General features: G+C 39.2%; 1 protein-coding gene across 5 annotated transcripts in view; it reads left to right on the forward strand.

The window, feature by feature from the left end:
* Positions 1-26875, forward strand: part of NRCAM (neuronal cell adhesion molecule) — a 323274-nt gene that overhangs the window by 214142 nt on the left and 82257 nt on the right. For 4 of the 5 annotated variants that reach the window (XM_081146725.1, XM_081146729.1, XM_081146726.1 and 1 more), the window contains exon 1: positions 21570-21753. In XM_081146725.1, coding sequence (XP_081002851.1) covers positions 21648-21753 — 106 coding nt within the window. In that variant the 5' untranslated portion in view covers positions 21570-21647. Of the gene's footprint in view, positions 1-21552; positions 21754-23888; positions 23907-26875 lie in introns of those variants that run through there. The other variant, XM_081146728.1, reaches the window with a different exon arrangement.

Here is a 26875-nt window from a genome sequence, read left to right on the forward strand (position 1 = left end):
TAAGTGTTTTTATTGATTTCAGAGAGAGAGAGAGGGAGAGAGAGATAGAAACATCAATGATGAGAGAGAATCATCGATCAGCTGCCTCCTGCATGCCCCCTACTGGGGATCGAGCCCCCAACCCAGGATTGTGCCCTGACCAGGAATTGAATTGTGAACTCCAGGTTCATAGGTTGACGCTCAACCACTGAGCAACACTGGCCAGGCAATAAATGTTTAAAACATGAGCATCTTAGACCTTAGGAGTTTCTAGAAGGAAGCCAAATTCTGATGTGTAATTTGGAAAGTATAATACAGAAGTCAGATGTGAATATGTTTCCTAGACGGTGATGGGGAAATAAAAGGAGGACTCTGCCTACTTGTGATATTGGGACAGGTCTCAACATAGATGTGCTGTGAAACCATCTGTGTCTCACAGAGGGACATTGGGACCCATCTAAAAGGTGACCTACCATTACCACTGACTTAAGGGTGAGGTCACTGGCGAGACCTTCCACCCAGGGCAGGGATATTCATTAACCTGTACCCCAGAGCTCCAGGGTTGACAGCAGGATCCAGAAGGACTGTGCAGAGCACTAGAGTTCTACAGATGATAAAGGAAGGGACAACTAGGAGTGTGTCCTGGGTATTGTCACACAGGTTAACTTTCTAAATGTAGTTGTGTCCCCTGAAGCCCTGTGTGAGCCTTAACTGCTTGCCACACATTCAGCTCTGAACATTTTTTCAGAAGGTGGGGCTGAAATGAACTGTCAGGTGTCAGAGGTTATACAGGTGCCACCATTGCCCCAGAAGTACCTAATGGAGCTTAAGGCTCAGGTATCTCAGTCCCTCTTAAGCAAACATATTGTCATTGTTCACTAGGATCTTGTAGGAGACCCTCATTGTTTATCTGCTATTGGGGGAAGAGGAGGTGTCAGAAACATTGCTTTTTCATTATACCTTGCCTGGAGGTAAAGAACAATTTTTCTTCCCCCACCCCCCAATTCCATAGAATCCGTAACCTAGAAACTGAATGAGGGCTTGATCCAATTAATCCGACTGGAAACAGACTCTGATTTCTGATTAAAGAGAACAACTCAGGGAAGGAGAGCCATACCTGTCTGTTACAGGAACAATGGTCTTTAGTTTTTGTCCTAATTCCGGAGAAGATCATAAAAAAACAGTGGGTTGCCATTAGGAGGCTAATAAAGACAGTTGCTTTGAAACGATTTATGCCAGTTACAGTTAAATGCAGTGTTATTCATCATGGAGCATGAATATGTCTCTGAAATACTAGTTTGTTACAGTAGTTGAACCATTTTTGGAGTGATTGTTCAAGTAAAGGTAGAGGAATAATCTTAATTTTGGTGATATCTAATAACCTTAAGGTCCTTGTGATTTCCCCAAGAGTCTCAGGTGTGTGTTCTTTTTTAAAATTAAACCAAAAAAACCCACACATGTAACTCAGTTGCAGAGAATATAAGCATAATTAAAAATGAAATAATGCAGCATTAAATATCTTCTTAGATAAATGAACAAAGAGCTTTACACAAGAAGTAGAAAAGAAGATGCTAATCCATGTTATATTTTCAAATACATAGCATTAAATGTAGCAGTAATATTATGGTATGTTTTAGAAACAGCAGGCAGTGCAATATGGAAAGACTGCGTCAGGGAAGACCTGCATGGATTATAAGGTAAATAAAGTTGAGGAAATCTCTGGGCTGCTGGGCTGGTATGAGGCCTGGCCCAGGTCACTTTCAGCTGTCTAACATGTGTTCCTCACTCATGGCACTCACCCAACATGAAAATGAGCTTTTCTGATTAAGTCATCTCATAAACCTGAGAGCCAAGCTCTGTGGAGTGGGTCATTCATGGAGATGAATGACTTCTAGTTTCCTAAGTGGTTTCTGTGTGACAGTTGTGCTCATGGCAGGGGTAAGGGCTTCAGAGAAACACCCCATGATCTGAGGCAATTGCACAGCCCAGTTTATGGCTGGGAAATGCTAGCACCTGCCAGATGGTGCTGGCAGGAAGTGGGCACCAGGCAGGCCTGTTTCAGCACTGCCCGATGAGGAAGCTCAGAGTTAGGGCAGTGACTGCAATTGGCTCCTCTGCCACTTTGCACCTGTTAGTGAAGAGACTGGACTATTGTGTCCTTCATGCGCAGAAGATTTCTTTCTTTCTGTCCTTCAGAGTTAGTGTTTTTCTCATCCCCACACTGGGGGAGAAAGAACAGCAGTTCTCATTTCCATCAAAAAAAAAGGGGGGGCAAGGAAAGTAATGAAATTCTCTTCTGTAAAGACATTGAATGAACAGAGTGAAATGAGGCAAGCAGATAAAATGATTTAGTTATTTCTTCTGGAGTCTAGAATCTGAGAGGAAATTTGGAGTTTGCTGCCACAAGGCATCAAAGTGATTCTTGAGGGAGGCATAGAGAAAAGGTTCTTGCTCTAACTTAGCACCTTGGAAATTGAGAGTTGTTTTGGTGGTCTTCCAGACTATATTATTTTCACTTTCCTTTCAGTGTGTGCCCCCATGTCAATCTGGTAGCCAAGCTTGAGAAGTTATGTCTGAAAAATTCCTCTCCAAGCTGAGGCTAATGCATTCTTGCATAGAACGAACAAATTTGCATTAAGGGAATTTGTAGTTGTGTTTCCAGTGAGGCAAAGTTAAATAAAGAGCTAAGCCAAGAGGCCTCACAGTGGAAGAATGTGACACAAAAGAGGAAAAGGGGGGAAAATTCTAGGCAATGAGGCAGAAAGACTTCTCACATTGTGAGAGTCCACATGAGCCATTGGGACATCTTGTGTTTCCTGCAGTGATGGAGGAGAACCAAATGCAGTCCAAGAGGAAATGAACCCACAGAAGGAATGAAACTGTACATCTAGAGATACATGTCTTGTATAAAGCTTGTCTTGCAGGTCCTCAGTGGATAAATGTGGAAGGAAACGATGCTCAAGACTCGTAGTAATAAGGACTGGTCTACTCTTAGCACACTGTGGAATGATTATGGGCTTTGAACCCACAGGACTGGGTTCAGATCCTAGTTTGAATTCTCACTGTGAGATCTTGGATGAGTTATCTGGCCTCTGGGAAACTGTTTCCTCATTGTACAAAGAGGATAATAAGAAAACTGAAATAAAGCCAGGCCCGTAAGTGCTCATGGAATAGCTATTTCTGTTTCCTCTGTTAGCCTTGGGAAGAAGAGGCAAAGCAGTGCAGTTGAGGCATCCTTGTTTTGGGGGGTGGGTACCCCAAGCAGGCAGTCATGGGTGTTGTAATCCTGGAGCATAAATCCATGGTATGAGACTTTTCAAATCCAATCTAAGACTGCACCCACTTGTCTTTGCCCAGGGTCTTTCAAAAGCTGGGTGAGAGACCAAACTTGTGCATAGGTGGTTTTTTGGAAATGTTATCTCAGGGAGCATAAATGCAGGACGTAGGGAGTGAAACAGAGAAAGGGGGAAAGCCAGCACAGGATGCATGATTGCACTGGCTGTTTCATCCACCTGCGAGGGTTATGAAATGCATCTCAGAACTGTCCGCCAGGGGAGGAAAATGGTATGCATTTATTCACTGGTCAAGAGTGGCCTCAAAGCACTAACTCCCTGGCCCTGCTGGGCATGCCTGAATGCAGAGTGGATTCCTGGGACTCTTGAGCTACAGAGTAGAGGTGGCTAGGGCAGAAAGCAAGCAATCTTTTATGAGGGACAAGGTGAGGCTGCTGTCTAGGCGTGCCTGTACAAAGCTATTGAAAGCCTGCAGGGGAACAAGACTCTAACTGCTGTGGCTGAAATACAGTGAGCAACTAAGATGGTTTTGGAGTGGTGCAGAAGAGGGGTGAGCACACCAGCTCTCATGGAAATGCCTTTTTTGCCCTTCTCCCTAGAGGGAAGGTGCTGAAATAAATAATTTCTTGGAGTGTCTTTGGCTTTTCAAGTCTATGATTGATGAAGATGAAAAAAAACTTGCTAAAAATGTTTTGATTAATAAAATGTGAATGGACACAGCAGATCACAGCAATAGCATTTATTCTCTAAAAGATATCTGCCAGCTGTAGACAAGGTATGGAGCAAAATAGAGCTATATCCAATGTTTACTTAGAGACCTGAGTAGGCAGTTGTGATATACACCCCAAAAAAGTCAGTGCCTGGGTTCTGAGGAAAATCTGGTGCAAGGTCAAGTTTATTGACCATTACCTATAGCTTAGGTGGTTTCTATGATTTCGGAAATCTTATTAAAGGTGAAACTTTGGAAGGGGTGCCCGAGTGGATTTATTAACCTGAAATTTAAGGAGAGGACATGGGGAACCTTTTGAAGAACACTTACTCCAGGCAAAATTAAAAGGTGGATCAGGTTTGTTTTCAGTCCTTCTCTGTCCACCAGTCCCCCCTAACATACCATACTTACTATCCCTGCATCAAATTCACCCTTTGGGAACCTAGAACCCCACTGGACTGCTCAGATGTCTCTATACTGTTAACCAGTCTTTTTTTTTTTTTTAAGATTTTTAATTAATTTTTAGATAGAGAGGAAGGGAGAGGGAGAGAGAGAGAAACATCTGTGTGAGAATGAAACACCAATCAGCCACCTTCTGCATACCCCCACTGGGGATCGAGGCTGCAACCTGGACACGTGACCTGACCAGGAATCGAACCAGCAAACCTTCAGTGCACCAAATGCCCAACCAACTGAGCCACACAAGCCAGGGCTCACTCAGTTTTTTTTATTTTATTGATACCATGTACCTAGAACCTTGCTGGGAGTCAAGTGTGGGAACATGGAACATTGTAAATCTTCCCCAAATGTCTTATCCTCTGGTGTCCAATTTCTGTCCATGATGACTAGATAACTTGAAAGATAAATTTATATCCATTGTGGCAGACATCTTTTATGCTCCACTTCAGAACCTCTTGGCCTCCCCATCTCTTGTTCAGAGGATAGGCTCTGACCAACTTTGCATCAGTACACTTCTCATCTCCAGCTCCAGGCTCCTGTGTTGACACCACTGCAGGCCCTACTAGGTGCCCATGTCTTGGAATGCACAACCCAGAAGTGACCAAGCAGAGCCTGGGATAAATTCTTCCTCCTTTTCTCACTTCGTTCTAGTGCTGGTTCTTAACTGACATTTATATAACTTCTTGGGGCTATAGTCTATGGATTGAACACTCATGCTCAGCAGCTCAGTATCCTCTCCATATTAGCTCTCCTTTCTCAACTTCATTCCTCCCTGAGATTGTATTCCCTAATAACATAGTAGCACATTCATTCCTTCAGCAAATATTATAAGATATATAACTATGTGCCAGACACTGCCCAAGACACTACAAGTACAGAGATATTTATATTCAGTGACTTATCTGGCACTATATATTTTCCCAGAAGATATATTGTTTAATTTCCTTTCTAGGAGGCCAAGAAATCCTGGCCACATGGTATAGAGCTGGGCTTGCCCAAACTGGTTAGGGACCCAGAGTGGCCAGAAACAAATGTAATCCCACAAAAGAACCCAAGGAGAGGCAGAGGTGGGATGCCAGGGGCAGAGTATTAAGAGCAGGATATAGCAGCTGATCTGGGAAGACGCACATCAGAGGAAAGACAAGAAGTCAGGTGTTAAGGAGGTCAGGAACTGAATTAAAGGATTAGGAATGGATTGAGAAATGGAGGTAGAACAAGGCAGAAACACTCAGGGCCAACTTCTGAAAGCCAGGTTATCAGGAGCCCCTTCCTCATGTCTCTGGGGCCTCCAATTAAAAGGTTGTTTGTTTGTTTGTTTGTTTGTTTGTTTTAAAAAAGCTTTTAAATAAATTATTCAATAACTCATTTAGCAAACTCTTACCGTTGGGGTGGTACTTCAGAAAACTCACTGCTCATAGAGAAAAACAAAGAATCAACAATCAAAACATGAAACAATGAGTGCTCTTATAAAAGTACCCATGGGTTCTTTGGGCAAAGATCAGCAAAGATGTTTTCCTCTAGAGCAGCTCTGTCCAACAAAACTTCCTATGATGATGAAAATGAGTTCTATTCTGCAATGTCCAATACAGCAACCACTTGGCTATTGGGCACTCAAAATGTGGTCAGTGTGACTGAGAAATTGAATTTACAATTGTAGTTAATTTTAAGTAATTTAAATCTAAATAGCCACATGTGGTTAGTGGCTAGTGTTTAGGACAGCACTGTTCTAGAGGATGACATCTTAGCTGAGTATCCAAGAATGAAGAGGCATTATCCAGGCCATGAGGAGAGTGAGCATCGAGTAGAGAGTGGGAAAAGTGTTCCAGTGAGAGGGAAGAGCAGTGAAAGGCATGGAGATCAGCGCATCTGCTTATTAGGCTTGTGATAGAGCAAGTGACAACAAAAGAGTCTGGAAAGGTATGCGGAGGCTGTGTGTGACAACCCTTGTCATATTTATTAAGTCACCATTTACTAGGGGTGCACTAAGCTCCTGGCATGATGCTGTGTGCTTTATGTATTTATCTCATCCTCTACAGCCCTGGGGCTGGGGTAATTAGCTCCATTTTATTGGTGAGGAGACTAAGGCACAGGGAGTTGATTTAACACAACCAATGCAACACAGCTTCTATGTGGCAGAGCCAGGGTTTAAAGGAGGGTCTGACCCCACAGCCCATCTTCTTTCCACTTTATCACTTTATCCCACTATGCATGCCACCTGGGTAGTTTGGACCCTATGTCATTATAGTCAAGACTGTTCTGCATTGGCATTTTTCCTAGGCAGGCATGACGTAAAAACAAGGAGACAAAGGAATTGAGAGGACTTGCCAGAAGAATGGGGGGTGGCCCATGGCACCCAGGCTGGAAAGAGAACGAAGTAAAGAAAAGAGAGGCCAACGAAGAAAGATAGTGAGAGAGAACTGCAGGCGAGGACTTTATGGTCAGAGGGGATTATTGCCATTCTAGCAGCTTTCAGAAGGAGGACTACATGAGTATTTTCATCCCTGGAGCTGAAGGTGTTAATTGGTGGAAAAAGCCTTTGGCAAAGTTCCCAACCAGCACACAGACAACCTCCTCTCTTTTCAACAGTCAGAGGACCAGGCTTCTCCTCTGTGTGAGAAAACAGATTTCTCAGAAACTGATTCTGACTTTCAGAAGCTTTATTTTTTTAATCTCTATTTTGGTGCCTTATTTTTGCTTAGTAAAATAGAAATAAACAGTACTGACTTTTAAAAATGTAACTCTCAGCATGCTAAGCGATATGAAGCCGGGGAGGAGGTGTCAGGGATGTAAAGAAGGGGACATACACCCTCACCTTCGACTCTTGATGACACAACCTCTCTGCCTGGCTTATGTTTTAAGATGTCACATGCCGTAGATGAGATGGAGGTGAATGTGAGGTTAAATGTATTTTATTTTATTTCTTCTTTTTTTTAAAAAAAGTATCTTTATTGTTGAAAGTATTAAAGATGTCCCTTTTCTCCCTGCCATCAAAGTTATGTACACATGAGTCTTAATATATCACAAAAATTGTTTTGAGAAGTACTGAAAATTGTCCTGAACTCTTATTAAGGAAACTGATTTGCAGATGGTGTTAGAAATATTTTTAATGAAAATGACAAATGTAGCTTATTTTCATTGGCAGTATCTATTTTAGTTAGAATGGCTCCTGTTTCTACAGTTCTTCTCTTAAAATGACTCCTTCAATAATTCAGTTAGACTCATGAACTAATATATTGTTTGCCATTTCTCTCAGTATTACTTAGCTTTCTTTTTCAGAAATATATATATTTAACTTATACTGGGAACTAGAGTAAGTATTATATGTGAGTATTATTTCCACATACCAGGGGAAATCAAGCCACAAATGTATCCTCTGGCCCTGGCCAATGTTGCTCAGTGGGTTGGAACATTGTCTGTGCACCAAAAGGCTGCAGGTTTGATGCCTGGGCAGAGCACATACACAGGTTTCGGGTTCTGTCCCGGTCGGGGTGCACATGGGAGGCTGCCTATCGATGTTTCTCTTTCAGTCAGTGTTTATCTCTCTTTCTCCCTCCCCTTCCCGTCTCTCTAAAGGCAGTAAACATATCCTCGGATGAGGATTAAAAAAATGTATCCTCTGAAGTGTCCCGATTTGGAAAACAGGGCATTCAAGTTACTTTTCTATAGCTTCACTGAGGTATAGTTTACATATCACAAAATTTACTCATTTTAAGTGTAATTTGCTTAGTTTTAATATATCGAGACAGTTGTGCAAACTTCACCCCAGTCTAGTTTTAGAAAACTACATTGCCTCCCCAAAATTACTTCCTGCCTGTGTCTAGTCATTCTCATCTCCCAACTCCAGCCCTAGGCAGCTACTGATCTGTTTTGTGATTCTATGGTTTTACCTTTTTAGAAAGTTCATATAAATGGAATTATATACAGTTGACACTTGAACAACATGGTGGCCACTTATATGCAGTCTTTGTTTCAACAAATACAGTCAGCTTTCTGTATTCACACCCGTGGATTCAACCATTTGCAGATGGAGAACTGTTTCAATCCACTGTTGGGAATCCCGTGGGTTTGGAGAGCCAACTGTATGCATTGCTCTATGTCATTTTATATAAGGGAATTGAGCATCCACAGATTTTGGTACTGTGGGGGGTCCTGGAACTAATCCCCCAATGTATACTGAAGGATAACTGTAGGTAAGTTTTGGGGGAGTCAAAACTTATACATGGATTTTCAACCTTAACCCATCTGTTGTTCAAGGGTCAACTGTATAGTCTTTGTTCATTATTAATGATTTTGGAGAGAAGAAGGGAGAGAGAGAGAAACTTTGATTTGTTGTTCCACTTATTTGTGCATTGACTGATTGATTGATTCTTGTATGTGCCCTGACCGGGATCCAACCTGCAGCCTTGGGTGTATCGGGATGACATTCTATCCAGCTGGCCAGGGCCAATAGTATAATCTTTTGTGTCTAACTTCTTTCACAAAATTTTGAGGTTTTACCCATGATGTTGCACACATATCAGTAGTTCATTCTTTCTTATTGCTGAATAGTGTTCCATTATATGACTATACCTCATTTTTCTTTTCACCAGTTAATAGACATTTGGATTGTTTCTAATTTTTTATTATTATAAAAAATACTGCTGTTTGCATACAACTTTCTTTGTGGACATCTGTTTTCGTCACTCTTAGGTAAATACCTAGAAGTGGAATTGCTGGGCTGTAGAGTAAGTGTATGTTTTAACGTCTAAGAAATTGCCAAACTATTTTCCAAAGTGGCTATACCTTTTTACATTCCCATAGCAATGTATAGGAATTTCAGTTTCTCCACATCCTCACCAATACTTGATATGATCTGTCTTTTTGAGTATAGCTATTCAAATGGGTGTGTAATGGTATCTCATGGTTTTAATTTGTATTTCCCTAGTGATAAATTATATCAAACATCTTTTCATGTGTTTTTAGCCATTTGTATATCTTTTTTGGTAAAGTGTCTATTCAACTCTTTTGCCCATTTTTTTAATTGAGTTGTCTTCTTATTTTTGAGTTGTAAGAGTTTCTTTATATGTTGTAGATACAAGTCCTTTATTAACTATATGATTTGTAAATATATTTCTCCTAGCCTGTGACTGACTTGTCTTTGCATTTTGTTATTGGCATCTTTTGAAAAACAAATGTTTTTAATTTTGATAATGTTCAATTTATCTTTTTTTGTCTTTCATAGATTATACTTTTATTATCATATCTAAGAAATCTACCTTATCCAAAGTCACAAAACTATTGACTTTTATTCCTTTAAAAATGATCAAGAATTATCTAGATGCCACAACCATAGCTTGGCAGGCTCTGTTTGTTACTTTTATAGTTTTTTGTCTTTAAAAAGATACTTTGCTTTTTACTTCATAATGATAATTTGAAAAGAAAATTCCTGTTATTTAACTTTCTTTTTAAAAAATATGTTTTTATTGATTTTAGAGAGAGAGGAAGGAAGGGGGGGGAGAAAAACATTGATGTGAGAGAGAAACATCTATCGATTGCCTCCCATACACACCTGACTGGGAATCGAACCAGCAACCTGGGCATGTCCCCTGAGCAGGAATCAAATCAGTGGCCTTTTGGTGCATGGAACAACACTCAACCAACTGAGCCATACCAGCCAGGGCTAATTTTCTTTCTTTATGCTGAGTTTTGAAAGTGTGAGAATATTAATAAGAAAAAAAGAAGAAATTATTTAAGCAGGATATGCCAGGAATAAACTGTCATCTAGAAATATTAAACAAATGAAACTTAAACTGCTGACTTGAGAATTTTATTTATTAAATTTCTTAATCACAGTTCAACTTATTTATATGCAGTATCTAAGACATTAAGTAAATATGGTAAATTGGGAGTCAGAGCCTGTTTCTTCCAGTTACGGTACATTTGGTTTAGTGGTTGTGCTAATGACGGGGATCAGGTGGCTGGTGTACTGTCACTTTAAATAATTATACCTTGGCCCTAGAAGCCTTACATCATTCCTTCTGCTGAGCACTATACTCAAAAAAGTTCCCTCATACATCTCCTCTCTTTTGACCACCCCCAGCCTCAGGCAGCCCTTGATCTGTACATAATTGATTCTCATATTATTGAATTAAATTTAATTGAATCCTCTCAAATTTTCTGTACATTTTACTCTTTGCATGAGAAGATGGCATTCTCCATGGTCCTTCTGAAAGAAAAGTTAACTCAGTAACACAGCATTCAAGTTCACTCACAACCTGGCACCAACTCGCCATTTCTGCCCATTCCTCCCTTCCCATCACCTCCTTCAGCGCCATCTGAGCACTTGCCAGAAACACGCCTACCCTTGGTGCCCTGTGACTTACCTCACAGCTGCCATCTTCTGTGCCTGGAGGACTCTTGTTACTCTTCCGGGGCAGAGTGCAGCTCTCGCCTCCTGAAGCCTTTCCTCAGGAAGAGACTCTCCTCCTGAGCAGAATTTTTTGCATCATCCTACTCCCTGCTCCCATCGGCTCGGGTCTTGCAGCTACTGGAGCACTTACCATATTGTTTTTACATTTAGTTCTTATAGAGCTTGCTTCCTTCTCCAAAGCCCAGATCTGAACACTTCAAGGGCATGAATTATATCAGATTCACTTTTGAAATCCCCCAGAGTATCTGAAACTTAATAGGTATACAATGAATATTTTAAATAAAATGTTTGAAACCAGTCCTACAAGGAAGTCTATCTAAGTGCACTTAGACACAGCCCTAATGCTGCAGTATTAAAGCTTCTGGTAAAAGTGAGGGCTCTCCCTGTTAAGCTCTGTCATTTTAGAAGTACCCAGGCCTGGCAGCCCTCTCAGGCATCGCTGCCTCTGTGCCTCTAGTGTGAGCTTTCTTCTCAATTTTGTAGCCTTGCCCCCCAGTTAGAATTTTCAGCATCCAATGTAGAGATTATTATCATTTGCTTCCCCTCTTGAGCAAAATAGATTCAGAAATGTATAGATAGCTTGTCTCCATTTAAACCCTTGCTTGAAATTGAAACCAAAAGTATTTTTCAAAAATGACTATTGCTTTCTGCTTCTTGCTTGTCTACTTGATAGCTTAGCACGATTTGAGAAGTCTATACATAAGAACCAGGTTCTTGAACTAGTTACATGTATGAGAAAAAAAACTGAAAATGTAAATATCCTATTCTTGTAATCAACTTTGATGAGAAATCAGATGTTAACAGTGAACTGCTATTGAGTATAGCAGTATCTTTCTAGAAGGATACTTAGCCTTCCAAAAACAAACACAACTTTCTTCTCTACAAGGCTTGTGAGAGGAGTTGGAGACCAACAAGTAATGTTTTGTACTCTAGCAAACGCCTAGAACACTCTTATTTTAAATTCTTAAGGAAACAAAATCTAAACTTTGAAAGCCTTCCTCAGACAGACTTACTGGACATATTTAAGATGCTGCCCTTGGCCTCTTGAAGTATGATAAGAGTGTCCCCAATGTTTACTGACTTAATCCTGAGCCTGCTGATGCGGCAGTGAGGGGACCTTTAACCATTTCTCCCTGCCCGTGTCTGAGCAGTTCCCACACTCACACCCAATACCCCATGAAAGCCATATGTAGTCATTCTTTTCAGCTCTAGGAATGTCTCCCACATCTCTTAATCTCAAACTTTATACCAGGTGGTCTCCCTTGGGATCTTTTCTGCTCTCCCTTACCTGGATTGGGTTCTTTGTCTAGCCCTTTCGCTTCCAAACTCTGCTGGCTGCTCTGCCAGGCTTTTGAATTGCCTTCTCCACAAGAGGTTTTCCCGGTGTTTTGCTCCACTGGACATACAGATCCAGCAGGTGGTGCCCAGACACAAAAACCACTGCTCAGCCTCAACTGAGAGCCCCAAGCCCACTCCTCTCTAAAGAGGCAGTGGGCACAGAGTTGCCTACCTAATCACATCATGCTGCCCTTTGTGGAGACAGTAACATGTGGCTGATAACTCATTTTTCCATTCCTGCCTTGCCTATATTCGTCATATCCAATAACCGTCAGCCTCACAGAACCTGATGCCGAAGTCTCTGTTTTCCAGTCTGGGCTTGGTGTTTTGCTTCTGCTGTGGCATCTCAATTGCTGTACTATTTATTGATGGCTGCTTTATTTGGCTCCACTTACATTTTAGCAGATGCAGCTGTTGTAATTCAAAGACTAGGACTCGAAGAGACCTCGCAGGTGTTCTAAACATGAGCCCTTACAAAGGTGCTCCTAGGTAAACATTTTCCTTGAAATCTTTGAGATTCCTTTCACATGCTAAACATTTTTTCTCGTAGGTATTTTTCTGCCCAGCTTCTTTGTGAATTACAATTTCCAGATCCCCCCAAAAGGGATGATAGTAATAATAATAAAACTTCAAAAATGTCTTGCATCTGTAACATTTCTTTCATTGCTTTCTCTTCATTCTCCTAATCACTTTTCCTTCTTACTTCCCAACTCTCTTTCCAGGAAGACACAAATATTTGTCTTTAGGAAATAAATGCTCAGTTTACCCACAAACATTTTTTTCCATGAAAACTCAACTGAAGAAACACAAGAAGGCAGTAATTCTGGGTTTAATGTTCCTGTCAACCAACTTTGATAAAAACCTCAGAGGGGCTTTTCTGTCCTGATTCTTCCAGAGAGATAGACACTTGGACCAAGAATACTTTCTTCCTGATGGTATTCCTAACCTCCTCTTTCAGTTGCCATTTCTTTCACACCAAAGCAATGGAATATATTCTTTCTATGGGATCCATTTAAGTAGTAATAGAAATAGAATATGATCTTCTCATAGAAAAAGTGTTTCCTGAGAAGCCACTGTCTGTCATCACACAGTGGGATACTCGAAAGTTTTGACTGTTAGGTTGATTAAATCTCACATTGCAGAGAACATTGTATTTACCATTCACACTTTTGTGTTCTTAGCTTTTATAAAGAATATGGACTCCTGAGGAACTAATATTTAACTTTCTGGAAACTAAATTATATTCTAAATTCTTGGGAGGAGGATGTTCTTTGGAGTAAATCTGATAAATTATTTTGGAAGCAAATGATCCCTTACTGATTTGTTTTTTAGATTTTCACATCACCTATTTACAGATAATTAAATGCACCTGGATCTAAATAGTATTTTATGCATTGCTCCCCTGTTTTGCTGGTAAATCCTTTGTAGTACAAAATGCATATCAATGAGTGACTCAGATTTGTTCTTTATAAAATAGCCTCTAGGTGGAATTAAAGTTTTTCAGCTATTTAATTTATGATAACATACCTTCCCCAGCACTGATAACAAATGGAAAACAAAATTCTTCATATCATGTCAGTCTTCATTTCTCATTTTCATGGTCCTGTTATGATTATACAGAGCCTGGATACCTTAGAAAAATGTATTTTGAAATGTTACTGTGAAAATTATAGTAATCTATGACATGGAAGGAGTGATGTCCTTTGGATCTGATAAATCTGGGCCTTCTGCCTCCTCACCCCTGCACCCAGGCCCATGTTTTGGGGAAGCCAACTTATAGGAAAGAGTGATTCAGAAATGCAGTTGGGAGGTAGGCAGAGGGGGTAGCTGCAGCCAACCTATACCCACACAGCCTTGCTCACTGCCATCACCCCGCTCCCTGACTGGTCACTGAAATGAAACATAAGACAGTTTTCCTGTAGAATTTCACTTCTGAAACTCTTTCCAGAAAAGATACCCTCAGATTTACTGTAAATCACTCTGACAGAGATAGGAGTGCTCACTAAATATTCCACAGCACCTGACATTTCCCAGAGTCCCTTGTCACTAGAGTCATTGACTACTTCTGGTCAGTGGGTTGTGAGCAAAAGACGTGTGCATCACGCCTGGGTGGAGGCAGTACCGAGCAGGAGCACGTGGGGCTGGGAGCCACGTGTTGAGATGCAGCATCACGAAATGGTGGAGCCTCTGTCAGCCGGGAGTGGAGACCACCCACTCTGGACATTAGCACGAATGAAGTAGGAGCCCTCCTGTGCTAAGCACTGAAACCTCTGAATTAATTTCTCGCTACAGTGTAGGCTCATTCTGTCGAGCATTCTTTCTTCTCCCCAAACCCCCCTCCAGCCCTATTACAGGAGGAGCACACCCTGAGATTTTGACCCACACCCTGCATCTCCACCGTGAATACCTCGTAACAGTCTGTAAATCCTGGCTTCTTATATTTGAAATGTGACAAAACATTTTTTTGACGTCTAGCCTACTATTAAATGGCTGCCATTTGGCTATGTGTTGTTTACTTGACAAATGAATGAGGTATAGCCCCTTTAAAATACTCATATCCATGTGGTCTTTTTGCTGAAGGTTTTAATAAACTATTTCTGATCCTTACATCTTTTCAATAATATTTGTAGAAATCTCAGTATTTAGGAGGATAGAGTCAGACTTGTTTCAATAATTCAACAAATGTTTCCAAATATGTTACTATCAAGACCTGTAGTCAGAATTAAATTTCTATTTCTCAGACTTCACCTTTAGAGCAGTTCTCTACTTTTCATTTAGAAAGATTGGAACTTTTTTTGTTTTATAATTAGAAGGAAACCAACTGGGAAGTGGGCCTTGTGATGAAGGAATAGACCTGTCTCTAGCTTATTTTTACTTCTTTGCTTTAGAAATAAATTGCTATAATGCTCAAGATTCTCAATTAGGCATAATCCACAACTATTTTAGTGTTAGCAAATTCATGAGATCAGTGGTAACTGACTTCTGTTTATTCTGAGTATAGGTTTTGTGTGAGCAGTGTAACTTGTCTGTGCCTTTTGGCTGCACCAACATATATACAAGGAAGTATATGTAGAAAAAAACAAAATGATACATCATTATAGAGGGAAAACTTATATCACCATACTACTTGTTTAGAATTCCTGTGGTTCCAATCATGCTCTTGTATATTTGAATCATTAAGGATTCTCTTAAATGTGCACATTATGGTCTTTCTAATTATAAGAAACATCCAATCTCCATTTATCTTAATTGTTTCAGTTATCTGTGCTATATAACAAATCACCCCCATAATTTGTGCCTTAAAACAATAATTTATTATTTAGCATAATTCTAAGGGTTTGTTAACCCTCAGATAGCTAACATTTGATTATTCTGTTCTCAGATGGTTCTTCTGTTGCATGTGGATTAACAAGTCACTTAACTGCCTTCAGCTGGGAGCTCAGTTGGGACCAGAAAGTCCAAGATGGTCATTCATGTGCCAGGGTCTCTTTTCACTGGCCTCTTATCATTCAGTAGTCTGCTCAAACTTCCCAGAGGGAACACTGCAGGAGGATAAGCCCCAGTGTACAAATATGTTCAGCACACCTCTGCTTGCATAGTTCTTGCTAAAATCTCACTGACCAAAGTATGTCACATGGCTATGCTCAGAGTCATTGTGAGAGGGGACTCCACAAGGGTATGGATGCTGGGAGGAGTGGTTCCTGTAGGCCACCAATGTAGCAGTCTACCTACCATGTAATGAAGGCTTACTTTAGAATTCACAGATAGAAGAAAGACAGGAAGACATTTCAGCCATAATCACTATTCTGGCAAACTTCATAGAGAACTGGAACATCGTTTGGGATGCCAAGAGTTTAGAGGCCTGGTTATCATAGTGCAACAAGAGCAGACACTTGTTATCAGCCCATCAGGTGTTTCACTGATGCCCCCCACTCAGTGACTCTGTGTCTCTATTTCTGCTGACCTTGTTGCTGCCCACTGGCTTCATTCTGCTCTTGATATGTCATCTCTTCTGCTTACACATGGTTTCTCATGCTGTCTTTCCTCTGTGTGATCTTTGACCTTTATTCCTGCTCCAAACTGTTGACTCACTTTCTCTTTCTGCCTCATATCCACCCTCCTCATGAGAAAGGAATTTCTAATCACTTCATCAGTCATTCTTCAGCCTTCTAAAAAAGCCAGGTCATCTCACAGGCTCTATGTGACTGCTACCTTTGGTCAGAACCCTCTAGTTCTTGATCAGGATGGCAGGGCCAATGCTAAAAGTCAAATTGTGAGCATGGCACACCTTCAGAATGCAGTAGCTTTCTCTCCATTCTGTTTAGCTAGTTGTAATTAGAGTTGGAGGTAGGAGTGAGGAGGGCTTCTTTTGAGAAGCACTATTCTCTTTCTCTATTATTCCACCCTTCCTTCCTTTGCCAGTCAGCTCTCTCACTTCTGAAACTGATGCTGACAACTGTCATCGAGTAAATGGCTGAACACCTGTAGAACAGGTGCCATCCTTGGTCAGAATCACCATTAGTCTTACACATATGGACTTACATTAAGTATAGCTTTATTCTTTGTCTTAGATCTTTCAATTATATCACTGTCTACTATTTCCTTTCTTATAATTTCTGTGCTTTATAAAGGAGGTGTGAAAAAGCCAGTATCAAAATAATTTCATGTGTTGCAGATAATTAGATTTCATTGAAAGACATTGGTATTTTTGATTGTCTAATGTGAAAGTCAAAAAGGCTTTTAAATTTTTTTTCTAAATCCAAGAGGTCCTTAAAACATTGTTTTATACATTGTTTCTGAGTTGCTTACTTTGAGTTTTATGGTCTTTTTACCTTATGGATGTTGTAACATGTACATATATTGCCAACTTTTAAATTAACTTATTAAAGTGTGTCTTGTCTACATTGTCCTGAATTGTGGTTCCTTTAAAAAGCTAGGGCCAGCACGTGGTACAGTTCCAGCTGACACCATTCTCATAGACTCGACTGTGAAGAGGCCCTTGAAGTTGTACTATTGGCAACACTGTGAAAATCTGTTGATATTCAGAAACCATTTGTGCTTGTTTTAAACATCAGTGCCTAAAGTTGGTCATTCTGTTTGCAGATTGACTCAATGCAAAATAAAAGGATATGAGAGGGAGGGAAATTCTAGGTGCTTCTCAGGATGTGACAATGTGAGATAACTGAAAGGCCCAGAACTTTTCAGAACTGGAGCTCTAGATCTGGAGCTTCTCATACTGTGTGTGTCCTTAGGCATATGACTTTACAGTCCTGTATCTTGGATTTTGTATCAGGAAATTGGAACATGTAATAGAATTTACCTTTTAGGATTATTGGCATGGAGCAGAGTCAGTGTGATTCCTGGCACATGGAAAGTTCTTTGTGAATAATAGCCATCGTGATTGTTTTTCTCTCTCATCTATTAAATGTGTATAGTGCTTGCTTTCCTATTTCCTGGAGCTTTTATGAATATCAAATAAGTTAATCTGTCATAGTACTCTGAGGAGTGGAGATTTTAGCTCTTTTCAAGATGTATTCCATTATCTATTATTTGGGGAAAAATAAAAAATCTGTTCATTGTTCACCTTTCCTTTAGTATTATTCCAGGTTCTAGCAACCAGATTCCTTGTAGAAACTTTACTATGGGTCATTGCTTTGGGCTAGGAGGAAATTAGAAACATGTTCCTTGGTACATCATAAAGTTTTCCTTGTTATTTATTTATTTATTTTATCATTATTATTTTTTAATCCTTAACCAGAGGGTATTTTTTCCATTGCTTTGCAGAGAGAGTGGAAGTCTCTGGGACAGTGGTGGGGAGAGAGAGAGAAACATCGTTGTGAGAGAGACACATCAATTGGTTGCCTCCTGCATTCACACTCACCCCAACTGGGGGTGGGGATCGAGCCTGCAACTGAAATACATGCCCTTTACTGGAATCAAACCCTGGACCCTTCAGTCCTTGGGCCAATGCTCTAACCACTGAGCCAGGGCTACCTTGTTATTTAAAGAGATCATTACAATCTCTATAGTCACATCTTCAACTACTATTTTCTGAGCTGCATTAATGGTAGTGTCGCTGTATAGATTTACATGTGACTTTGTTGATGTGTGAATTATGTGAAGCCATTGTCCATTTTCTCTATCCTTCCTTCCATAGTCTCAGACTCAAAGTTGAAAAACACAAGTATGAGCTAGAAATGGACATTAATGTGCTTCTTCTTTATGGTAAATATTTAACAAAATATAAAAAGTAACCATCCTCAGTTTCACTGCTGAAAAAATGCCTTTCACAGTCAAGATAATGTCACACCCATTTAGCTATCCAGTCAGTGAGCCCAGCCACTGATGAGTCACCAGAGCAATGATTTGTGTGCCAAGAAGCACCCAGTCACAAGTTTATTGGCTCAGAGAGCCGATCATGTTACGTTGTGCAGTCAGCATTGAACCACCCATGCTGGGATGCTGAAAAGTACAGACTAGAATGAAATGGTAAGTAATGTATCACTTTCTAATTCTGGTAAAAATCTGATATATTTTTTTAAATTAAACTAATTTCATCGTTCATTTGAGAAAAAAAAGATTTCTTTCCAATGACAAGACATTTTGAGTAAACAACAGAAGAGCTGTTTCTTGGGCTTAATATGAATTTGTCAAAACTTCAGGTTTTTAAAAAATACATGATAAATAATGCAGGGGAACATTTTCTCTATTATTTAATATGAGTTTTAGTCCAAAAGAAGTAAGAGGACCTTGAATTGCATTTCTTTTCTAATGATGAAAAGTTTACTGAAGAAGGGAGATTTTTTTTTTCCTCTTTCTCTTTCAGAGATAGTGTAGGTAGTATGTGAAAAGTTGCTTTGAATGGAGTTAAATGAAATATTATAAGGCTTTATTGTTTATCATTACCCTGGGTCATTCTAACAATATATGTGGTTTCAAGTATCAGGGTGATTTATATTCCAAAGATGAACCTACTATTCGTCTCATTGAAGCATGCTTTAAAATGTCTGTGGCAAATATTTTTTTCCAAATTATAAGCTGTATTGTACTAATGTACTCTTTAGTCTTGACTAAACATGACTTGCTATTTCATATTAGGGTTTTATTCATTTTACTGTAATTGTATAAACAATTTAGTTTTAGTTCATGGGTCTCATGTACGAGAGAATGGCCATCATTTGTCAAGGTAAACTGCGGGGCAGATGGGCTCCTAGCAGGGCAGGGTGCTGACATCAATATTGAGAGTGCAGAAGCAGTGGAGTCTCTTTGTGAGACATACAGAGCACATCACTCTTACAGAGAGGAAGCTTAATTCCTTGTAGCCGTATTTGATTTTTGCTTTGACAGAGTGCTGAGACCTCATGCTGTCCTTGGGCACTGGGTTTTTCATCTGTATCGGCATACGTAGGAGGAGTGCATGAGTTCTGGGGCAGGCTTCAGAGGGTGGGCTGGGCCATTTCTTTGTACTCCTCAAACAGAACCTACACTGGAAACAATTTTGTGGCTACTGCTGTGGCTAATTTACAACTTCTTAAAAGAGAGACCACATTTTCAGTTATCATAGTTCATGCCTCCTCTCATTGTAAGAATTTGCTTATGTCTCTTTAAGTGCTTTCTCAATTTTCCTTAGTTTTTTTCTTTATGCAACTCTGTGATTTAATATGCAATATTTTATTCCATATATACTCTGAAAAGGTAAAGCAGGTTCGATGATATTTTCTTTTATTTGAAGTTGTCTAACGCTTTTCTCTATTTTGAAGGATGATTAGTTAGGGCATCTAGGAAAAATAAATAAATGAAGAACTTAGAACAGAAATTGTATGTAGCTGCTTAAGATCTTACGAGCATTACAGTGTATCAGTACACCTTTGAGAAAGTGTTTAGGTTCTCCAGCACCTATTCTGAGAGCGAGGCATTTAAGTCGAATAAACTCAATTAGCTTGACACGTAAATCAGGCAGGTATGCCATTTGTTTTCTCCGTGTTTGATTCTGTAGTTACTTTCTCTGAAGCTTATGAGTAAATTCAAAATTAGCATTTTAACAAAAAATCATGAGAGACCTAAGTAAATTGGTTAATTGCACACACAGAAAGATAGCCTGGTTTGTATTTTGGTTAGAAATGGTTGTGTGAGCATCTATACCTGCCTCTCACTGCTTAATGGGCCTGATTGTTTATATATTATATTATGGAAAACCAATTTCCTAGCTCTTAAATAAAGCCACATAATATGGATGTTTCATTCACAAAGTATTTATATATGTATAATGTCTATATTTAGCACAGTAAATTCTTTTTTGTATTTATTTAGCAAGAAGTGTCCAATTACAGTTGTACTTAGGTTCAAATCAGAACTTGATTGCTAGCAAAACACATCTGTATCCTGTGTTTGTGCTCATGCTCTCCTGTGTAAAGTAAGCATTTCATGTGCGAGGCACACTAGATTATGTGATGGGGGAGGGATACAAAGGTGGGAGAGGCACGATCTTTACCTAAAGGAGTAGGAGAGAGAGCATGCATACCAAAAAAATCGATTTCACTCTGTATCTATCTGTGTAACATATGTGATGATTAAAACAAGGAATTTCAGGAATTCTTAGGGGTCACGACTTCTAGTTTTAGTGATCAGCTAATGTTTCAATTTTAACTGATCTATAAAGAAATAAATTGGACTTTGATAAGAAAATATGGTGGAATGGGTATTCCAGGAACAACATCCTGTTTAAGGATATATTGAATTCTATCTGTTAGATCCCATATAGCTACTCCCAATGTTTAACCAAAGGCCCGTTAGGAAGAATTAGTCAACAGTCCTCAGGAGGGTGACTTCAGTGAAGAAGGCCTGGAGCTCAGAGCCCTGGCATATCTGTTGCCATAGTCTAGGTAAAAGATGGGAAAGGCCTGAATTGTCAGTGGTTCAGCTGGTAAATCAGTGTTTGGGATTTGAAGCAGATTTGCAGCAATGCTCTGGAGTTTCTTTCCAGAGATAATCTCTAGAATAGAGAAGCCAATAGGCCTCCTCTCTAGTCACACTTTCTAACTGATTTATAAGCCAAGTTTGTGTGATCTAAGAGGAACAGCACGGCAGCCTCGGACATGAATGCAGATTTTTAAAACGGAAGAACCATAAAGATGGCAAAGTAGACAAATTTTCCTTAGCATCACTACCAATATTTCTGACCTGATTTCAGCTGGTTTATGAATAAATGATTACTCTAGTCCTGAGAGTTAAATATTTAAAAATTAGCTCGCTTTTAGAGTTCATGTATAATCCAGGACTGATTTTCTCTGCTGCCGATTTCCCCTCTTCCTTTCCATCTTTTTAATACACTATAATTTTTATTGTTGTTTTTTTTTTTCTTTCAGTTTCCTGCATGAAAATTATTTAGACATTGCACACAAATCTTTTGTGAAACAAGAAAAGGAAATTCAGTTTGTGGGTCTCAGCAGGAGTTAAGCTAATGCAGCTTAAAATAATGCCGAAAAAGAAGCGCTTATCTGCAGGCAAAATGCCCCTGATTCTCTTCCTGTGCCAGATGATTAGTGCACTGGATGTGCCTCTTGATCGTAAGTATTAATGTTTTAAAGCTTTTAGGCCTGGGAGTCAGAACCTCCCCAGCATTTACCGTTACTCTGAACTGTATGAATGGAGAAGGTGTCTGTGTGATACTGAAAAGCTAATCAAAATTAATTTGGCTTTTACCTTCAGCACCTGGTGTTTATAAAGAATCACACCATAGAAATGGCCATTGAAACTGTCAGACACATTGTACCTTCCCTATCATTATCTTTCTTCCCCCTCAGGTGCCTTTTGTGTACCATGGGCAGGGGTTGGCCAGAGAAGGAGTGAATTGTGGGCAGCCCTGATCCTCCCAACAGGGGACTCTTTATAGAAGGAGTCCTGCAAGAAAACTATATGAATTACTTTAAAATGATCATAGAGACCTCCCCACTTACACCCTCCCCACTTCTCCACCCTGTCATATACTGAGTGCTCTGGAAAAGACTGGAGGATGGTCTCTCAGCCAGCCCCACACCACTTCTATATCCCCAAACTACTCGTAATTCATTTCTCTTTATTCAGACAAGGCAAAAATTCACCTTTGATTTTTGAATCTTAAATAGGAATTTAGATCTAGGAGATGTATCTTATCTAAAGCCTAGTGAAGGGTCTTATTTGTTTAAAAAACATAAAGATCAAGATGCAAATTTTGAAAATAAAACAAGTCATTTGCAAAAACACTATTTAAAGTAGAGCAAGAACAGCTACTATATTAGCCTATTATTTTCCTAGTAGTTAAGTAAATGCTAGAATCTCCTTGGTCTAGGTAGCCTATTTATGAAAAATAAAGATAATGCTAGGTTTCAACTGGTCACTTTTCCTGCACCGAAAAGCAGAATTTCAAATCTGGACAATTACTACAGAATTTATTTAATCTTTATCCCTAATCTGCATGACCTCTTTAAATCCATTAGCTTCCTGAAGCTAATCTGGAAGCTAATGGCAAGCTTTCCAAGGTGCAAGGAAGATAGCACTTTCCTGGGGCTATTCAATTATTGGGATGTCATTTTTTGCCTAAGAGGTTGCAACTGCCATTGGAAAGACATTAAGAGACGGGGTTTGCCCCATACTGTTGACTTCCTTTGCTGAGCCTCTATAGTCTAACGAACAATAAAGTACAATATTTTACTTAATTTTTAAAAATATTCTTTCAGTTACCTTAATTTCAGTTTTCCAAAAAACAACAAAGATTGCTTATGCTTGTTGGAGTTGGAAGGCTTAAGTAGACATTTGCCCTAACCAGATATATAGGAGAAAGAGAGAAAAGCACTGGAGAGAAATGTTTTTGTTCTTTCTTGTGTTAAATATATCCCCCCCTTAATCTGACTGCTCAGTCTAACAATCAGAGGAAAACAGTCACCTAGGGCTAACTGAATTATCCCTGCTAATGGAGAAGAGGCATAATCATGATGAAAAGAAAGTCATGGACACCCAAGAGCTTCCTGCATTAACCTTTGTAAGTACTAGTGCCAGGCAGCCCTGCAGAATCATTTGAATTGAATGCTAATGTAATTCCTTCCCCCCCTATTCCTTACATCCCTTCTACAAGAGCTTTTCCTTGGTGTGGCTACTAGCAGTCCCTGGGTGATTGAGGAAATCTGAAAGCCGAAGTATGCTAACAATATGAAAAGTTTATTACTGATGTGGGTATTAACCATAAGAAATATAAAAACCTAAAATTAGTGCTGGATTTGTCTTGGAAGGAGCACTGTCATTGCAGCCATGTCCTGTTGTTAAGTATTATTACCATGTGCACAGTGATGTCTGGAATAATAGGATCACACTACATAGTATGTGACAACTCATATTAATTGTAGATTTCAGCTGTTTTTCAAATTGAACATAATTACTTGTCCAGTACAACATGGATTGAATGGAATTAGCCATTCTTATTCCTGGAAGAATTATTTTTTGTTCTTCCATATGTTGTGTGGGATAACTGCTGCAGGAATAAACAAAACCATGAATGGGAGTTTCTTTCTCCTACAACTTCAAGCTTTGCTATGCTGTACTAGTTTTTTAGGTCAAATCATATCAAGATGCCCCTTTTATCTTCAGGGTTCTAACGTTCTTATTACTAACATCTGGTTTTCTTTAATCCTGTTTGCCCACTCACCTGCTGATATTGATGGGGAAAAAGCAAAACTTCTTGAAGACTGTAAGTGTCTTTCTGTAATTACTAGGCAGTGTGAATATTTGGCCATGTCTTTGTTTTTAAATGAATAGTGTGAATGAAATGAACAATTTTATATTTTGTGACTAACATGTTTTTAAGCATGTGTATTTATTGTGGCTAAATATTAAAATATCAAGAAGCAAGTTTAATATATTCCTGCATGAATTCTGAAGACTCAGGTATTACTATTTTTAATTTACCTATAGTATGTTCTACTAACGTCCATGCTTTATTCACTTCTGATGTAACTCAATGAGAAAATTCACAAAATTTAAAGAGAATGACTATCTGGTTCTAAATCCTATTAAATATTTGCTAGAATACCCATATGTCTTTTGGTATCTTTTAGAAAGTGGATGCATGCAGATGCTTCATCCAAGTTGGCATCTATATACCCTCTTATCTATCCTCTTCAGCCTGTGGACTGTGTAGATGAGTGTTTCCAGCTGTCATTGGTATAATGGCCTGGAGAACTTTAATATTGTTTTGAAGTGTGCAAAAGGCAATAAATAGCCCTTCCTCAGAGCATTCCCAAGTGGCCAGCTCTAAGAAAAAACTTCCAGTCTCTGACAGTTGAGTAACATCTATCTTCTACCTAAAAAATAGGTAAAACTATTGAAAACTCCTTTGATGTTGGATTAACCAGGAAAATTATTATGTAAAATCACCTTTTTACCTTATTACTTCAAAGCATTTGTTATTTGCTAGGTGATCTAAGGACTGTTCAAATAGGTACATCTAGATGGTAAACTCCTGGCTGTTAGGAGTGACATCTAAGCAAGTTCTGTTGCAAACACATGAACAGAAGTTCTGAGTCCGAAACCACCAGACTTGCACCTCTATCACTTGCAGAAAAGGACAAGGAATTGGGCTGAGTCACTCCTAAGAATTCCCTCACCCCCCACCTATGTCCACCATTCCATGGGTATAAAATTCCAGGTTTCTTTTCATCAAGCCAAACTCTTAGAACATAAAGGATCAAAGGTGAAGCTGGTCCGAATAAAAATAATTGTGATAATAATGTAAATGTAGCTAACATCACTGAACCATTATAGTATTGGCATGTACTAAGAATTTTACACAAATTATTTTATTTAATCCTCCAGTGACTCTAGGAGTTAGATACTACTTTTAAACTCCATTTTCTTTCTAAGGAAACTAGGTCTTACAGAAGTTAAATTTTCTTGAGGTCTTAAAACTCGGAAGAAAGAAACAGATTAGTTCTTAGCCACCAGACCAAACTGCTAACCAACACTGGGAACTGACAGGGCTGGAAGAATGAGGGTTCTGTGTCCTGGTGGAGGCTTATCAGGAGGACACGGAAGGGGGTGGATCTTGCTAAAGGGAGGGAAAATTGATACTGTCCAGGATCCTGCATTTAATAGGTGCACAATAAATAATGACAATGATGGGTTCAGTTTTTGATCTGTTTTTTAGGTGTCATTTGGATACTTAATAAAAGATGTCTGGTGGATTGTACAAGGCTGGAGACAAAGCAAGAGAAGAGAACCATGTGTGCAGGTTTACAAGACATTGGACATGCAAGTGATAAATTTAGCTCTAGCAACAATTAACCACAGTAAAGAAAGACAAGAGCAAAGGGCAATTATTAAGCTTAGGGAAACACTTAGTTGGTAGGTAGAAGAGATTTCACAAAGGAAGCACAGATCATGGGCAGAGAGGAAAAGGGAGATCTAGGATATGAAAAACTGCAGTGATTGAGATAGCTCTTTGTTCTGGAGCAGGAGCTATTACGTTGTAAGATGTTTAGCAGCACCCCTGGCCTCTGCAATAATAAATGCCAGTACCACCGCCAGCCCCAGAGGTGAAACCAAAATTGTCTCTAGATAAGGCCAAATGTCCCCCTGAAGGGTGGGAACAAATTGCCTCTGGTTGAGAACCACTGGTTCTATATAAACAGCTCTCGCTGGACTTGTGCAAGTCAGTGGTTTCTACTAGGAGAGTTTGGTTCTTTTCTCTGCTTTGTGCCTTCCTGGTCAAACCTAGTTGTTGCCCTAAGCAAAAAATAAGCTGAAACAGATTATTTCTCTAGTGCTTACCTGTTCTAACTCTCCATGATTCTGATTTCACAAGAAGAACATGGTAATTTTAGTGACTTGAGTGTTGGATGTCCAGATACCGGCTTTCTTCAGATTAAATTGTTTCTGGGTCATAACAGTTTTCCCCTTATGATTTGCTAATAAATGATCACATAATACTTTGATGAGTGAAATGGAAATACTATCTCCTATAACAGAGAACTTCCCAAATCTATTATTCTTCTAAATAAGACTTTTACCTTTGTTTTTACTAGCCAGCTACATCCTGGTTGTAATAAGATATACCAAGTCTCTAATTTAATCAACTCTTTAACATTAACTGCTCAGATTTATTTGTTCCCAACATACAGGGTGGGACAAAAGTAGGTTTACAGTTTTGAGTACTCAAAACACAGTTTATTCTTGTATTATTTATTAACTGTTGTGTTATATTCCATATGAACAACTGTAAACCTACTTTTGCCCCACCCTGTATATTAACTTAAATTAACTTACTAATGAGCTATGTCAATTACTCTTTCCTAAGAAATGCAAGTTTACCTCACAACTTAAATTTCACTGAAAGTCCTGTTTGAACCAAAGGAATCAGAGCAATTTCTCATTGTTACATCAGAAAATAATCTGTCTTAGTATTAAACTTGAATTGGTAATTATTTTCCCAAACCTTTAGTGTGGGAAAATGGGCTTTGTGAGTACATGTAAAGTTACCAAAGGAAGTTATGCCTTGACTTCAAAGTTTTAGGATACTCCTGGTTAAAAATCGACAGGTGTGTTCTGCCACCATAGAAATTACTAAAAGCATTTGGAGCATATTTAGTCCGGGGTAAGTGATTTTGATACAGAAAAAAAATTATTGTTATGATGATATTAAATGATTTGTTTCTTTACATT

This window comes from Miniopterus schreibersii, assembly GCF_964146895.1.
Source record: "Miniopterus schreibersii genome assembly, chromosome: 9".
NCBI lineage: Eukaryota > Metazoa > Chordata > Mammalia > Chiroptera > Miniopteridae > Miniopterus > Miniopterus schreibersii.